Source organism: Marmota marmota, unplaced genomic scaffold, assembly GCF_001458135.2.
Source record: "Marmota marmota marmota unplaced genomic scaffold, marMar, whole genome shotgun sequence".
In the NCBI taxonomy this organism is placed as follows: Eukaryota; Metazoa; Chordata; class Mammalia; order Rodentia; family Sciuridae; genus Marmota; species Marmota marmota.
In genome coordinates this window covers 1,089,728-1,107,320 of record NW_026000139.1, presented here as the reverse complement: position 1 = coordinate 1,107,320, position 17,593 = coordinate 1,089,728, and the positions used below count along the sequence as shown (strand labels likewise).

The following is a 17,593-nucleotide window of genomic DNA, read 5'->3' as shown; positions in this document are numbered from 1 at the left end:
TATAAAACAACAGGCTTTGACTATGCAAATACGTCAATGTCAAGAAAGACAAATGGAAGGATGGGAACCGTTCCAGATAAAGACAGGATTAAGCGCAACCTTGGGTTGAACCATGAGTTGAGGGGAAGACACTATAAAAAACATTACTGGGCCCCAGGTAAAATCGGACTGTGGGCAATGTATCAGACTATTGTATTATGGCAAGGGTAAAATTTCCTGAAGGCAAAAAAAAAAATCATACCATGTGAAACTTTCCCACATGCACATACCAGCATAAGTTTGCCAAAACCCAGAGAAAGTGGAACACCAAGGGTGAAGCCAACAGACACTGTGGGCTTTGGGCAATGACAAAGTGCCCGTGCAGGTTCCTCAACAGCAACCAACGTACCAGGCAGTGTGGACGCTGATGATGCGGGGGGCTGGGGAGTGGGAGGGGGCTGCATGCCAATCTCTGTGCCTTCCTCTCGGTTTTGCTGTGAACCTACAACTACTCAACCATATAATCAGGAAGGAAAACAGGAATGGAGGAAGGCAACAGGCCGGGAGGAAAGGGACAGCACAGAGCCACCATTCCAGGAGTACCAGTCTCTGGCCACGTCACTTCAGTCTGTGGACCCAGCCACACCTAAAACATGTTTTGAATGCTGAGTCAATAATACTGTTTTTCCTTTAAAAAAAAAATTTGCCAACAAAGGAAAAAAAAAAAAAAAAACAAATTGTGCCATGGTCATGTGAAAGAATGCCCTTGCTCGTAGGATACCCGCACATGGAGGAAGAAAGGAAACTAACAAAATGTTAGCAAGTGGAAACCAGGTGCAGAGGCACATCCCTGTGATCCCAGCAACTCGGGAGGCTGAGGCAAGAGGACAGCAAGTTCAAGTCAGCCCCAGCAACTTTGCAAGATTCTCTGAAAGACACTGCCTCAAAATTTAAAAAATAAAATAAAAAAGGACTGGGGAGGTAGCTCAGTGGTAAAACACCCCTGGGTTCAGTCCTCAGTACCAAAAAAAATGTGAGCCCATGGTGAATCTAGATGACATGTCTCTGAGCATTCAGAGACATAAGAAAGATCAGGAAGTAATCACACAGAGATTGTGAGAGCAGGAAACTCTAGGAAGGCCAAGGCCCACAGTGCTGCTGATCCAATCAGGACAAGGAATTTGACTTTGATGAATCTTTGAGGCTTGGCACTCGCCATGGTTTAGATATGCTCTGGGGAGCCCCAAGAGTCCATGTGATTGGAGTCTTGGTCCCCAGGGTAGCACTGGTGGGAAGTGCTATGGAATCTTTAAGTGGTGAGACCCAGTGGAAGGTCCTGGGGTCCCTGGAGACATGCTCTCAGAATGGAGTTCTTGTGAGACCCCTTGAGTGCTGGAGAGGGATATTATAGAGGAAGCAAGTCTGGCCCCACCCAGCTCTCCTGTGTGGAGTCTGCTTGCTCCTGAAAGCCCTCCCACCATGCTCTCTACCCATGAGGTAATGCAGCCAAGGGTTGGCCTCACCCAGTCAGCGCTGTACTGTTTGGACTTTGAACTTCCAGAACTACAAGCTAGATAAACCTCTTTTCTTCATTAATAGCATGTCTCAGGTGATTCATTATAGTAATGAAAAGCTGACTAACCTAAGCATTCTTCACTATAGGCATAATGGTCAGATGTTCTTTGCAGGTGTCAGACTATGCTCAACTGAACACCAAAAGGGAACCAAACGTGGACAAAAAGGGCCCGTCAGCCGAGGCTTGGCATCCCTCAGGAGGAAAGAGCCACTGCTGCTCCAGCCTTCCACCAGGACAGCCTGCTTTATGCCTCACAAGCCTGAAACCTAGCTCTTAAGTTGTTTCCCTTAAAAGGAAAGGAAAGGGCTGTGCCTTGGCCTCACACCTGCTATCATGAGTAGCTTCTCCAGGTCCTTGATGATATAAATTTGGAAGACTGCTCCAATTCCTGGCACATGGGTTAAGGAGTTTTTCAAGACATTCAGTGCATACAGCCCTTCCTCGGTGCCCACCAACACCACCTGTAAGGACAGAAGTCCAAAGTTAAGGACAGAAGTCCAAAGTTAAGCACAGTCACGTCACCATGACGTGAAAAAAAAAGCAGAAGAGCCACAAAGCCTACACAGTCCTCCCTTTCTCGACGGTGTGTGGCTGTAGCCATACACTGGCTGACAGTGCCCAGAAAATATGTTACCTGGTCACTGAAGGGCAGTGTGCAGTTCATGTCCAGCCGGTCATCACCTTCCAGTTTCAGCAGGGAGTTTCCAAGCAATTTCTTTTCATATGTGAAAGGAAAGATGAAACGAAAAAGAGAAGCTTAAAGTCAAACTCAGAAAATACATTTTCTCCTAGCTCCCCACCCCCTTTTTTGTTGTTGTTGGGTTTTGGCACTGGGGATAGCACCCAGGGCCTGTGTAGGTTAGGCAAGCACTCCACCACAGAGCTATGCCCCCAGCCTCTTGCCCAGTAATTCTATCTGAGCTCCAAAGGCAAGATGTAGATATTATGGGTTTCTCTGGGGCGGTTGTTAATTAGCATCAGAGTCATAACTTGGCTTGGACACAGAAGTGAGTGTGTAGACACAGAGCTGCTCTGGAATAGGAAATAGCTGAAGCTACACAGATTTCACCTGCAAAGGATTAGCAAGCCACATGGACGGCTCCTGCTGCCCCCACCCCCAAGGCTGCAGCAAAAGTGCAAGGCACAGTGGGGTCAGCAGCAAACCAACAGCCTCTGAATCTCTTTACCTGAACCCACGCTGTCAGAAGCTCGTAGAAAACCCAGCCACGGGCCTATTGTACACATATCAACGTGGATCTCAGTAAAAGGCTCACATGTGAGATACAGAACATTCACAAAAACAGGCCTGCCCAGCGAGCACAGCTCTTTCCAGGAGGCTCATGGTTAAGAATTTTCCAACTGCAAACCCTTAAAGTGTTTATTAGGAGCTAAGTGTCTGAAAAGAGCTGTTGGGTCTTGAGTGGAGCAAACACCAATGAGCAATGAGCACTGTTTGCACCTTCGAACGTTCTGGGGGGAGTGATGCCAATCAAGGAACACCCACGTTCCTAACATCTGAAGGATAAGTAGGACTTCAAACCTGCCCACAGAAGAGCAAATACTGCAGGAGCAACCAGGAAGGTTGGGAAGAGCCTCCCTGAAGTCGACGTGGCTGTGGCAGCCCGCTGTGCTGATTCATGGCCAAGTGCTTGTAACTCAAGCCTTTAAGCCAAAGAACTCATCAGAGTAAACAGCAGAGCAGATGCCCTTGAGGGAGCACAGGTGGCTGTACCGCTGTCACACGCTCCCTCAGGCCCCAAGAGCAGGCTAGCCACTGCCTCCCCTTTCCTCAGAGTTGCCTCAGAGGGCTTGAGATGCTCCATTCCCGCCTTGGCGTTTCACCTCATTGCCACAGAACTCCTGGTCATCACTGTCTAGTGCTGTCACCCCCCAGAGGGCAGCCCAAGGGACACCAGGACAACCCAGGGGACCCCAAGGTAAGTTACCGAACTCCGCCCCCGGGCATACTCACGGCATCGGCTTCTGCCTTCTCCCTAGAAACTCTCCCACCTGCGACAACTGATTCTAAGGCGGTGACCCAGCGCTGTTTGTCAGGAAAGCTGGGAGCTAACAGGTAGAGGGTCCTCCCGGGCCAGCACGTGGTGTGCGGGTGAGATTCCATCTTCAGTATGTATGGGACATCTAGGAGATTCCACAGAGAGCACAGGATTGGGTGTGGACTTCCCCCATTCTCACTGGCAGGGATGGCCCTGAGATACAAGACAGCCCACCAAACCACACGGTCCCCGTCACCACGAAGCCAGGGGAGCCAGAGAAGGTGGGCTTCCTTGGCAGAGCCAACCCTCATGTTCCCCTCCAGCCCCGGCTGATCTGCCACGCCCGGCCCACCTGCCCTCACCTGCTTTGGCTGTATTTGCGAGTTCGGAAGCACCAACGGCACCATGAATAGATACATCCCCGTCGGGAAGGCACAGCTCAAATTCTTCCACCGGCCTCTGTCCAGCTTGGTGCAAAGAGGAAGGGGCAGAAAGAAAAACAAAAGAACAGGCACAAGAACGAGGGGAGAAGAGCAGAGCAGAGAGAGAGGGGGACAGAGACAGGGGACGCGTGTAGAGAGAGGCGCACGAGAACAAAGAAGGGAAAGAGGTGTGCAGAGAGGGAAGATAAAAAAAAAAAATAAAGTGTGTCAGATGAGTGGCACAGTCAAATTTCTGATGACGATGCGGATTTATGGGTTAGTTGGCTGAGGCGGAAGTTCTCTGAGGCATTAGCAGGTGGAATCTTCAGGGCAGCACCCTGCGGGCTCTCCGGGGGGGAGACCTATAGATGTGAGTATCGCACCAATAACCTTTAGAGAAGTCATTTGGCTTTTAATTTTCAAAAATGGGAGAGCGTAGAAGGCTCGCGAGGCAGTCCAAACAACGCCTTCACGCCAACGCTGGGAGACCTGGGTTAGCCACGTGCAGTGCAGTTCCCCCTGAATTATTAATTTACCTTCTCTGGCTTCATTGTCATAAATGAGGACTTTGGATCCCTCCAGGACAATGTACTTCCTGTCCCAGCCCTGCTGTCCTCGTTTGTTATTCCTGGGAAAAGAAAATTGGGAAAGGAAAATGCTGGAACTCAGAAGAATCAGTCTGAAGGACCCAGGGGAGGGGACCCTCGAAAAGGCATCGGCCCGTGGCCTTCAGCACCAACACCTGGGGACCCCAAGCCACCCTGCAACAATACCTGGGCACTTTCATCCACCCTTCCAGGTGCAGGCTGCTGCTGGGGTCCTTGGTCTGCAGACCCGGGGAGTTCATTTTGTCACGGCAGAAGGCCTCGGTGAAGTGTGTGGCGTATTCGGCGGGCAGGCCGCAGGTGGCTGGCAAGCACGTGGAGCACTTGGGGTGACACATCACCTGACATTCTAGGGGAGAGCAGTGAACACCCTGAAAACACGCTCTCTGGGCTCAGAGTGTGGCCTTCCAGCCGAGCCTGGGGAGTCTCACACCCAAGCAGCTACTGTATACAGGCCCAGCAACCAGCTCGTCCTTAAGGCTTCCCAAGGGCAGGGCCTCCGCAGAGGCAGGAAACAAGACAGCCACATGCTCCCAACCCAGTTTCCCTGGCTTCGATACAGGCTGCCCACAAACAGGTGCGCAAAGGATGTGTCTGTATGGTTCTGTGGGAGAAGACAGGGAGAAGCCATCCTGGCAAAACGGCTGGACACCGACAGAGATGAGGGCACTGCACAGCCTGAGCTGCAGCCAGGAGTATAGGATCATTGCTTCAATGGGGTAAAAATAGTGTCCTCCCACTAAAATGAAGAGCTTGGCTACAAATGCATCTCACGATGAGGAACTTAGGAAAACATGGCCTCCACCTGATGGGTTCCTCAGATGGAGAAACAGGGCCCACCACAGACGCACCACCACTTCTCTTACCGAGACATTTGGATGCCTGACGTCCGAAGTGTACAGTATCCAGACACACAGCACACTTTGTGGCTCGCATGTTCAGTCCTACGTTAAATCGGTGAGGAATATTGTGGTGCATGCGCTCCTTAAGACGCCGGCTATATTCTGAAAGGGGGGAAAAAATTAAATCATCAGAGTACTGCAAATGAAAGTGAGGAGTCACCCACAAAATGAGGGGAAAATATTTGCAAATCATATCTGATTATGAACTTGTGTCTAGAATACATAAAGAACTCTCACAACTCAGTAATAAAAAGACAGCTCAATTAAAAAGTGGGTCAAGGATTTGAATAGATATCTCCCCAAAGTGGATAAATAAATGGCCAATAGGCACATGAAAAGATGCTCAACATCACAGCCATTAGGGAAATGCAAATCAAAACCACAATGCAATGCCACTTCACCACCACTAAGGACATCTAGGACCCAGAAATGGAAAAACAAGAGTTGGTGAGAATGTGGAAAAATTGGAGCCCTTGTACTTGGCCAGGGGGAAAGTGAAATGGTGCAGCCACTTTGGACCTGAGCCTGGCAGATCCTCAGCAAGCTAAACAAAGTCACTGTCTGACCCAGCAAGTCCTCTCCCAGATACACACCCAAGAGAACTGAAAACACTTATCCACACCAGCATGATTTATGCCAGGAAAAAAGTACAGATGATCCAAAAGCCCATTGATGATCATTCCCTGTGCCAAGGAATACCATGCATACAGTCATAAAAGGAAACTGCGTACTGACACCTGCTACAATGCGGGTGAACTTCAAATACATCACACTCGTGGAAGGAGCCAGACACAAAAGGCCACGCATGGTATGATCCCACTGATAGGAACCCAGAGGAGCAAATCCAGAGATAGAAAGCAGATCTTACTGAAAAACACTGAACTGTACAATTTAAATGGATGAATTTTATCATATGTGAATTATCTTTAAATAAAACTGTTTTTAAAAAAAAAAAAAACATTAGAGTAGGTTAGTTGCAGCCTATGAAAGTATTTTGACACAAACAGATGCATCTAAATTTTTATGAATCAACTTCAAGTACCCACCACCTGTTATTAAGTTGTTTGTTTTAGTATTAGGTGTTGAACCCAGGGGTGCCTAACCACGGAGCCACATCCCCAGCCCTTTTTTGTATTTTATTTAGAGACAGGGTCTCACTGAGCTGCTTAGGGCCTCAGTAAGTTGTTGAGGCTGATTTTGAACTCAAAATCCTCCTGCCTTAGCTTCCTGAGCTACTGGGATTATAGGCATGTGCCACTGCACCCAGCAGGAATTGGGTTTTATTTCCTAGTAGATTGATCATCCTATAGTATATGTTTGGGGTCATAAAGAAAACAAGCTTTAAAATTAATTGTAAATATTTTAGTCATAAAGGCTTTGCTTTTCAGATGAAATCATATATCTAGAGCTTTTCAAAATCCAATTTAAAGGGGTAAGGAGAATGGAAAGAAACCCCAGGGAATGACATTGGCCAAATTATATTGTCATGTTGTTTGAATGTGTGAATGTGCAACAATGAAGCTCACCATCACACACAACTATAATGCACCAATAAACATACGGGAGAAAAATCCCATTTAAAAGTAATTATTATGAACTAAAGAATCTCTCAATTTTATGTATATGTACTGACTGAAGAATTCTCTATGTATGTCCAGTTTTTCCATGAATGATCTCCTTTTGTTCATAAATCAACTTTTTAGTCTCAAAGAACTGATTCTTACATCTATGCTGTAAGGCCAACCCTTCACCCCCAGTTTAACCGGTTTCCTCTCAACGGTGACTTAATTAGAGGCAACTTTAGATAGAAAAGCTCTGGACATGTCCCTCTGAATGGTCGGCTCTCTTCCTTTCCTTCATGAGGAAGGATAACAGCAATGCACTGTGAGCTGGAAGGCGCAGCCAGAGAAGGAGAAGCGTTCACACCTCCCAGGAGGCTGCTCTCCGATGCTCGTCAGTGAGCACCACAGCCAGGAACCACGCTTTCCTCTAGGTTCCCAACACCATCTGGATGACTTCTAGAGCAAAGCTCTTTGACTCAAGGTGTTATGTAAACATAGGAAGAGACCACCTCATGGTGGAAAAGAAACAAGAGCAATAGTGAAATGCCGTGGAGACTCACAGCCCCAGCGGCTTTGATGGTGATATCACGATGCTAAGCCACGGTTCTGCTCTGTTTTCCCCAAGCCTTTCCAAACCACTCTCCTTGGCCTTTGTAGAAGTCCTTTCCATCTCAAGGTGAACAGAGTATCCTTAGGAACACAAACAAAATTCCTTACCCTGTCAATAGCTAATTAAACTGCCACAAACTATCTACACTTGAAATGTACAAAACCTTTAACCCAATGACTCATTTCCCAACAGTTTATTCCACAGCCACAACACCTACAGAAGTACAGGCTGTTCTCTGCAGCGTGTCTGTGGTTATAGGGAAACAATCTAAGTGCCCAACAGCAGGGGTCTGGTTTAATAGGTGAATCGTATACCCATACCATCTGGGTAGTCCTCTGAAAGCATGAAGTAAGTCCCTGTGTTCTGATGTGTGTCTAACATTTATCTGAAAGGCGTCTTGCAGTGTACGGTATAGTGTGCTATGATATTTATTTACAAGCTGAGAAAAATAGGCTTATTTTCTCACATTCTTTAAATCTGTTCATATAAGATACATGAATTAATAACATGGCTACATTCATGAACTCTGGCTAAAGAACTTGATGAGTGAAAACATCTGACGACTCTGGGTTAAGGGATCTGTCGGGGGAGGGAAAACTCACATTTCACTCTTTATTCCTTAGAATTACTTGTAATTTTTACCATATGACTGCATTTCTTGGAAGGTTAAAAAAAATTCTACATAACTCCAACAGGCCCATAAGAATGGATATGGTCTGAATGAGTCCCCCAAAAGTTCTTGCATTGGAAATTTAATCCTCAAATTCATATGAAGATAGGATTTGAAGAGGGGCCATTGGAAAATCATTAGGGTTAGTGGAGGTGAAGCTAGAGCTCCCACAGTGGCATTCCTTTATACAAAGAGGAAGAGAAACCTGAGCTAGCTCACTTGCTCCATCCTGCCACCACATTATAATGCGGCAGGAAGGCCCTCACCAGATACTGGAGGCACGCTCTTGGTCTTCCCAGCCTCCAGAACTATGAGCCAAATAAACTTCTTTTCTTGACTACCCAGTATCAGGTATTTTGTTATAGCAACAGAAAACAGACTAAGATAAGAATATACCTTCTGGGGTTGAAGACTCCTTTCTGCGGCTAGACGGTGGGGCAAGCAGGCTCATGGCACTGGGCTGGTGCTCAGGTGACCGCACAATGGCGGACATGGCAATCTGCTGCCTCGCTGTGGCTGGAGTAGAAGGATGTGGGTGGTCTGTGGCTTTGCGGTGGGCAGCTGTTGAGAGACCAGTGTGATTTTGGGTTAGCAGAGTTATCAAGAGGACCAGATTAGGCAGACTGCCCCTGGGCTGTCTTTCAAGGCCCCAAGACCAAATGGATATAAGTCATACCAATTTGGGAACATAGAGGAGGCTATAATTTTTTAGACTTGGGGTGTCTGGACTGAAAACTCAAGAGGCCATAAACAAAAATGGTGCTTTGACCAATCTCATGGAGCTCAGCCCTCTGCCCCACTCACAGCCTGGAGTGCTTTGTAGATGGAGCCCCTACCTTCCTCCCGGGCAGATCGGAGCTCAATGCGGGTCTTCTGAAGGGCTTCCTCCAGCTCTGCACAGCGAGCTTTTTCCTTCTCCAGGGCCAGCTTCAGCTCATTGTACTGCAGAGGAACCTGTGTGGGTAAAGCAGGGTCCTCTTTCCGTCGACTAAATAAACCCTAGCAATGGAAACAGAGATATCTCCTAACTCCTGGAAACTGGCACTGTGCGCTAGCTAAAGGAAAGCTGACTCGGGAGGAGCAGACCACCAAGGCCAGGAACATACTCACTGTAAGTGTGTTTAGTAAAAATGGCATGTGAAGGGGGAAAGGGGTAGGTTGAGCGTCAGCCCATTCCAGCCGGCTGAAAAAAAAGTGAGGTGCGGACGTTTTCGCCAAGAGGGTTAAAGATGCTTGAATTGCCACCACCTCTTCCTTTAGCATTCCCAAGACAGGACAGCCATTTCCTGAGAGTCTTTTCCCCTCAAAAAAATAGAACCAGGAGAGATGGAGTATGGAGCCAGGAGAGATGGTTCAGAGGTCACTCTTGCCTTTGAATTTGTCTCACGATGCTTAGTTACAAGACACAGAGAGGGGTGTTTTTTTTTTGTTTTTTTTTAAAAGCAAAATTTGATAATGAAGGCTAAAATGATGGTAAAATAAGGGGCTTACCAAAAATGCAAATGGAAACATTTACTGTACACAGAAAAGGAAAACAGAATAATGCAACTGAGACAAAATTAACTTAAAAAATAAGAGATGGAAACACCCTGACTACACCAAGTGACATAACCAGACACCAGTCCACTGCTAAAATAAAAAAGATTAAATATCATAAGCTTAGCAATATATAGTCACATAGTATATGCAAGTTTGAAATCCAACCAGGCAGAGGCTGCTTAGCAGGAGGTAACCTCTGAACGCTGCACTTCCTCGTACAGTAGAGATGGCACCAGGAACACTGGGACCAACCACTGACTTAGTCCTCCAAGCCTTTCTCCTGGATATTCCAAGTCATTAGGCCCTTTTCTATAAAAGCACTGCCATAGCCACTAGGTTGTACTAAGGCCTTTGGAAGGAAACTGCAAGTTCTTAGAGGCCTGAAACTGTGAACACTTGGCCAAACCTAGTGTGAGGATTTCTGTGTGTTGGGAAAGCCGAGACTGAAGAAGCTACTTTCTGGAGATGGAGGTGTGGCTCAGTAGTAGGGCACTTGCCTACCAGGCCCAAGGCCCTGGGTTTAATACCCAGCACTGAAAAAATAAAATAAAACAACTTATAATGTGTACCTATATATAACCTGCCCATGGTTTGGGTTTTTATCCATAGTTAATTTTAAAAGAATGGTATGGAGAGTATGGCTATCCAGTTGGGCACTCCAAGTTCCAGGGTTCAGTCTCTTCATTAGCTGATCAAAACCACTGGGCCAGATCATTTGTAATTCTTCCTGGAGTCCCATGCAGGTAACCTAAGGACCGATTCAGAGTCCCAGATGTACGACCTACTAATCCCTCTGAATCCCATACATGGGAGCTGCTAATCCTACTATAGTCCTATATAAGGACCTCTGAACCTGTTTAAGCAGGTTTGCATACATGACCTACCTATAAGTCCTTCTCTCTGCAGAGAGGCCCCCACCCCAGCTACTAAGTGGGAGGGGAAAACCACTCCCCTAACACAGAAAGGCCCTACAACTTAAGGGGCCACAAACATCAAGTTAGACTTGATTGATGATATGCTCTGCTAAAGGCTATTCTAATTATCTAAAAACCTATTTTTCAACCCAAAATGAAACAAGACAATACACATTTTTTTCTTCTATGTTCCCATGGTTATACATCACAGTGGTGTCCACTAAGTCAGGAACCGTGCAGTCAAATTGGCCAACTCCCAGCTGCCGCGCACTTGGACCCACCTTTTTCTTTTTAGCAGGTTGGTCCATTTTGGCTTGCAGAAAATCAATGAGTTTGGTTTGTTGAGAAATAGTGCCTTCCATCTTCACCTTTTCATGAGAGTAGAGAACCTGGAACCATGGGGGGAAAAAAAAAAAAAGATAACCTTAGAGCCAGACAGGAGTGTACTTCCAAATTTGGTACTTTAAGAAAATGAAAAGTAAAGTCGTTAGGACACTGGAAAATCCAACCCAAATAGCATGGGCTGAAATTTATGTGTGTAGTTCCAGTTTTATCAGAATAAAAAAAAAAGGATGGAGAGATATATGAGAAAGTAAAAATAAGCAAATGGTTAAGTGTAGGATCCGGGTGGTGGTCACTATGGAAATCTTCCACCATCTCTGAATGTTTGAAAATATTCATAATTAAAGTGTTGGGAAAGGTTCTGTCTCTCTCTCTCTCTCTCTCTCTCTCTCTCTCACACACACACACACACACACACACATATGCTGTGGGTGGAACCTAGAACATCGAGAGGCTAAGCACCCTCCTGCACTGAGTCACACCCAGCCCTGCAGAGGGCTCCTCAGCAGATTCCCTCTGTCCACCCTCACCTGAATGTTTTCCAGCTGATACTCCAGATCGCTTCTTTCTGTCTTCAGCAGATCGGCCCTATCCAAAGCTTCTTGCAGCCCTTGAGTCAGACGGAAAATGTGGTTCTTCTGCATGTCCATCTGCTGCTGTAGCTTGGCTTGCTAGTGGGAGAAGGGCCAGAGAAAGACTCGACACCATCCGGAACACTACATGTCCCCCGCTGCTCCTATTCTCAATTAATTTCAGGCATGACACTAGAGGTTCAGCTTTGGAAATCGTGTGCTTCCAGAAATACCACCTGTCTTTATTGTTAAATGACCCGGGCATGGATAAAAAAGAACTTGAAAGAAAATCTCTGATGGCCAAGTCACAAGATCCCCACCATGACAGGAAATCCAGGCTACAGGTCTGCCTTCCCAGTCAGTGATACACTTGAGAATACTTTGATACTTAAGAGCGGACAGCAAAGTCAGCTCCCTGATAGCTAAGTTCCATTTGTCCCTATTTTTTGATCTTTTTAGGATCTTAATGGTCCTTAGGAGAAATCATTGTATGGGCAGTGTAGAATACCTATGGAAGAACTGTATCTACCCCAACTTCATGATCACCATGACTCATACAGGTAATAGCCTCGATCACACTGTGGGGAGAAAGGCAGAGGATCCCAGATACAGTATATAAGTGGTAAAACTCAGGAAAAAAATTCAATTTAGTATATTGGAAACAGTTTTGTTCTGAAAAATCTCTCTCCGATTTTTATGTAGAAGTCAACCAGAAAATAGGACAAGTTATAAAGATACTGGTTTTATGGTTCTCTTTCCTAAAATGTGTCTGTTTCTTTCTGAAAATGTGTTCCATCCTGACAAAACTTCAACTAAACCCTGGGTTGTCATCCAACCATACTGCAAGTGACCCAAATAATCTCTTCCCTGGTGGCCTAGACTCTCTGCACACTTAGAGCCAGGAGCTAGGAAAGAGCAATAAACATCACCATGGAGTTTTCAAAAGGTCCATGGCAGATCCCAAAGCCCTCTGTCCCTCTCCCTCTAACTTTATTGCTCTCTGCCTGTTTTTCTTTCCAGTTCTACTGCTCACCTGACCTTCTTCTTGAGAAGGACCTGAGGCATCTGGCTGTAGTCAAAAGAATCTGCACCTTTGGAATCTTTCAGACCCTAGTTTAAATCCTGACTTTAACACTCAACAGCAATATGACCGTGGGCAGGTCCTGCTGCCTCTCAGAGCCTGTTTCTTCATCTGACCGTGGGTAGAACACCTGGCCTCGCTGGATGACACACTGAGCACGGTGCACAGGGAACAGCAGGTGCCTCATGGATCTTGATGTTTTCCACCTCCTTTGTCTTGCTTTCTTTGCTTCATCCAATTCAGTGCCCTGATCATCTTCCCATCTGCCTTTCCCTACCAATCCTGCCATAAAACAGGAAATACTAACTAAAGATCACCTAGCCTGGGTGTACAACCTGCCTGAAATTTTTTAATACAATTACAGAATCCCCTAAGACACATAAGGAATGAAGGAAGGAAACAACTGAGATGCCCTCTGAAAGGGGGACTCCGTTCCCCACAGCACAGTGACTTCTTCCACAAATTACCCTCTTTAGTCTCTTCCTAGTATTTTAGGACAACACTAATTACTAGGCAGGACCCAGAAAGACAAGTGCTGGAGACAGGGATCTATTTGGTGACAGCCAGGCCCAAAATATTTTTCTAGAATAAATGCATCAACTGTCCATTGGCTTTCCAAGAAATAGGATGGTTATTTACTATAATAAAAACCAAGTCAGAGAGATATTTAGAAATGTTTTTCAAAACCACTTATCTGCTTCCTGGAGAAAGGCAAAAGGAGGTGACTTCCTGGGCCTTAGCCATTGCTTAGACCCACTGACTTTACAGGGGTGACAAGAACCTGGGAGGATGGATGAAGGAGCTGGATGACAGAACCTGAGACATGGAAACCCCAGTGGACAGACAGGAGGGTAGGTGAACAAGCAAGTTCAATAGAATGGTATTTCTTAAAACTTCAATTGAGTAAATATAGAACATAAGGATGTTTTTAAAAAGGAAAAAAAAAAAAAAAGCTTGTGGAAGTCTAGATGTGATTTTACAGGTCCCTGGATGTCACTGGTGTGATTAAAGAACCCAAGCAATTGGCAGAGAGAGGTTTACAGAAACCAGTATGGAGGGGGAAATATTCCACTAAACAAAGACCTCAGGAACCATATTTGAACCACATGCACTTCCAGAAACTCTCTTTGGAAATATAGAGCTAGCCAAAAAGATCATTCAGAGCTTGGAGGGATATGAAATGTTTCACTTAGAAAAGAGAAGGCAATCTGGAGTGGGAGAGAGCCTCAGATACTGACTGTAACTGAGATAATAAAAGAAGTCATCTCATAGGACTGTTGATAATACGTGTAAAGTTTTCAGAAGGGGCCCTGGCACCTTGTAAGTGCTAACAAAACATTCATTAAATATTAATTAATTAATTTGATCATTAGTCAATATTAATCTCAATTTTGGTTGGACAGGCCTGACTACTCTCTAATTTCATGTTTTGATATAATAGGACCAGTGGGTGAAAGTTGTAGGTTTTATTTCAGAATAAGAAAGGACTTTCTAAAAATCAGAATTGCTGAAAAATGGGTTGGGATGTCCAAAGTCACTATAGGTATTTTGCCTGAGTTAATGAGGGATGCCCATGAGAAGTGTTGGAAAAGGCAGTGTCTATCTCAGTAGGAGATGAGGATTGGTAACTGGACTTCATCTCTGGCATTACTTCCAATGGGCTGATGGTGGTCTGTAAGAGTCAAGGCAAGAGAGCTTCTAAGGTCATTTCCGGCCCCAGAGGAAAGATGTGGGAGAGAGTTCTATTAGCGAAGTTTGTCCCAGTAAGGCAATGAGGAGACTCATGATGGGAATTTGGATTAGATGACATAAATATTCCTTCTAATTTTGAGACTCTGATTCTGTCCTACTAAAAGTCTCTGTTCCTATGAAGAAGATGTTTAGGTTGGGGCCTTGGGCCCATGGTTACAAAGTGCACTCCGCAACCAGGGATCTCAGCCATGTTTTGGCCAATAAAGATCATTCTCTGTGTGCAAGGCCCTGGGTTTGATGCCCAGCGTTGCCATAAATAAATGAATAGATAACTCATTCTCTATTTCGTAATGGTTTACACTGTCTGAAATTTGACTCAAGCTCAATGTCAGCCAGAAGCCTGTGCTCAAACATCTATCTGTGAGGGACAGACTGGGAGACTGGAAATGTTCTCACATGGGTTAGAAGTGAGAACTGGGGGACTGAGACAGGCTCCCAGCATCCTATTCCTAGCCTTGTCACTGACTCATCATGTCACCTTAGGCCAAAGAACTGAGCTGCTAGGGTCAACCTGCCCTCCTCAGGAAAACAGGACAGTCAGGGGCATCTAGTATTCCTATTTTCTTCCCAGCATGAGCTCAAAGTGGGAATATTGCCTATTGATCCCAGATAAAAGACCAGAACTCTCTATTTGACCCTTAGGTAGAGTTAAAAACTCTAACACAGGTTGAGCATCCCAATTCTAAAAATCCAAAATCTGAAATGCTCCGAAATCCAAAACATTTTGAGCATGAATATGACACTGTTTGTTGAAAATTCTACACCTGATCTCATTGTGCTGAACTGTAATCAAAACACAGGCACATTTTAAAAATTGCATAAAATTCATCAGGCCTGGTGGTGCACACCTGTAATCTTATACACCCGGGAGGCTGAGGCAGGAGGTTCACAATTTCAAGGCCAACTGGGTAACTTAGCAACACCGTGTCACAAAATAAAAAATAAAAGGCCCAGAGCTGTAGCTCAGTGGTGAGCATCCCTGGGTTCAATCCTCAGTATAAAAAAAAAAAAAAAAAAAAAAAAAATTTGCGTAAAATTATTTTCACCTATGTGTGTACAATGTATATGAGTCACAAATGAATTTCATGATTAGACTTGAGTCCTATCTCTATGATAGCTCATTATGCATATATAAAAATATCCCAAAATCTGAAAAGGAATGAATTTCAAAATACTTCTGGGTCCCAGTATTTTGGACAAGAGCTGCTCAACCTATATAGTAATATTCTTGGGGTCACTTTCAGTGAATTTCAGTCATACATGTGTGTGTGTAAAACTAATTTTATTTTAAAATTTCTTATTGCAGCGAGGTACACATAATATAAAACTTATATTTTTCTTCCTTTTTTTTTTGGTCACCCAGGGCCTCCTGCATGGTGGGTCATTGTAGCCATTTGTACACAGGTCAGTAGCATTAAGGACATTCACACTGTTATGCAGTAATTACCAACCATCCATCTGTAGACTTTCTCAAATTCCCACCCTTATTTCTCAAGTGTCATTCTATGAGACATTGTATACTCACCTGCAATAGTCTCACTACCCTTTTCAAACTTAACAGCCTAGTGATATTATTCCTATCAGCGGGGCTCAGGAGCTGTGAGCACCATGTGACGACAGGGGATTCTGGGTAACGAAACTGCCAGGCTCACTATGGGTTAAACAGAACACTCTTTGGAGTCCAACTTTTCCTTAGATATCTTTACAAAGTGCATTTGCCCTTGCAGGTCAATTCTAATGAACAAAACAGAATCATTAGTGATTCAACATATAGGGCTTTGGTTGGGAGTGGGAAGTAATCATTAATTTAAATAGCAATTTCCAGAATTCTGTGAAAAGGCACATGAAATAACATAAGGGATGGGGTTAGGAGATCAATTTGAACTTGTCATCTTATGTCTCAAAAGCAGGGCACAATTATTTTTAATTGAATTAAGTGCACATTCAAAAGTCCTCATGAAATTTGGCACTCGGCATAATCTGATCAAATCCCTGCCCTGTGTGGGAAGCTAATTTGCATGGATGTTCTATCAGCATGAAACATAATACACTTTGAATATTAACTCTAAAGAACAATTTAACTCAATATTCATTCAGCCATGTATTTAATAAACCTCTATTCAGCACGTACTTACTATGTGCTTGACACTCTGTTAAGCACCATGTAGGAGGATACCAGCGACAGGGAGACCCTGCCAGTCAGAGACATATTATTTTAATGTGCTCGATATCTTATAGAATGTATGATGGGACCACCCTACTCTACCTCAAAGGTTCTTACTTCAAAATCTTAAAGTCTGACTTGGATCTGACCACGTGAACATAACAAATTTTCACTTTCTAAATCCCCCCTGGCTCTACCTCCCAGGTAATTTGCACTCACCTCTTCCAGAAGCCTCTGTTTGAGCTCTCGTTCTGTCTCCAGTTTCTGCTGCAAGCTTCGGGCATTCATTTCAAGCATGGCGTGCTTCTTCTCCAGGTCATTGAGCTGGACATTGGGAAAAATTGGCCATGATGCCACATTTAGGGATGCTAGACACTAACGACTGTCCACAGGCCTTCACATATCAAGTACAATCAAGTTCAAAAAGTCAGAATGTCAGTGGTGTTTTTGAAAACACAGAAGTCCATATAACAGGTAAGTCTCCCATATTGAGGATAGGAATTGTTTCTACGGGATGGGTCACATATATAGCTACTTCGAGTTCTGAGAGGATGACGGTGCAAGAACTTATGGATCTGAAGTTCTTTGGCTGAATTTAATTAAACAGTCCTATGCCAGGAGCTTAATCCTTGCACAGGTACTAGGATGAAATGTAGTCGAGCACTCTTGATGATCTCATCAAGTCACATGCCCTGACCATGACGCTTTGCCGTGTGAAAATTGATAAGAGAGGTATAGAAAAGAGAACTTCATCCCAATAAAACAAGACAGAGAAAAGATAATTCTGGAATTTCTGGATTGCTAAAGGACAGCTGGCAACAAAATATTTCAAGAAAAGTCAGTCGGAAAAATAAATCTTCAAGTTAAACATAAAAGGATTCACTTGTCTCTAAATAATACATCTAC

At 44.7% G+C, this 17,593-nt stretch overlaps 1 protein-coding gene across 15 annotated transcripts in view; it reads right to left on the bottom strand.

The window, feature by feature from the left end:
• Cit (citron rho-interacting serine/threonine kinase) overlaps positions 1-17,593 on the bottom strand; it is a 160,855-nt gene that overhangs the window by 14,210 nt on the left and 129,052 nt on the right. For 9 of the 15 annotated variants that reach the window (XM_048785710.1, XM_048785709.1, XM_048785711.1 and 6 more), the window contains 13 exons: positions 16,907-17,011; positions 11,649-11,789; positions 11,058-11,165; positions 9,160-9,322; positions 8,720-8,884; positions 5,446-5,583; positions 4,748-4,928; positions 4,511-4,602; positions 3,915-4,019; positions 3,528-3,697; positions 2,743-2,787; positions 2,190-2,270; positions 1,881-2,016 (listed from right to left, as the gene is read on the bottom strand). In XM_048785710.1, coding sequence (XP_048641667.1) covers positions 1,881-2,016; positions 2,190-2,270; positions 2,743-2,787; positions 3,528-3,697; positions 3,915-4,019; positions 4,511-4,602; positions 4,748-4,928; positions 5,446-5,583; positions 8,720-8,884; positions 9,160-9,322; positions 11,058-11,165; positions 11,649-11,789; positions 16,907-17,011 — 1,630 coding nt within the window. The remainder of the gene's footprint in view (positions 1-1,880; positions 2,017-2,189; positions 2,271-2,742; positions 2,788-3,527; positions 3,698-3,914; positions 4,020-4,510; positions 4,603-4,747; positions 4,929-5,445; positions 5,584-8,719; positions 8,885-9,159; positions 9,323-11,057; positions 11,166-11,648; positions 11,790-16,906; positions 17,012-17,593) is intronic. The other 6 variants (XM_048785713.1, XM_048785716.1, XM_048785718.1 and 3 more) reach the window with 3 other exon arrangements.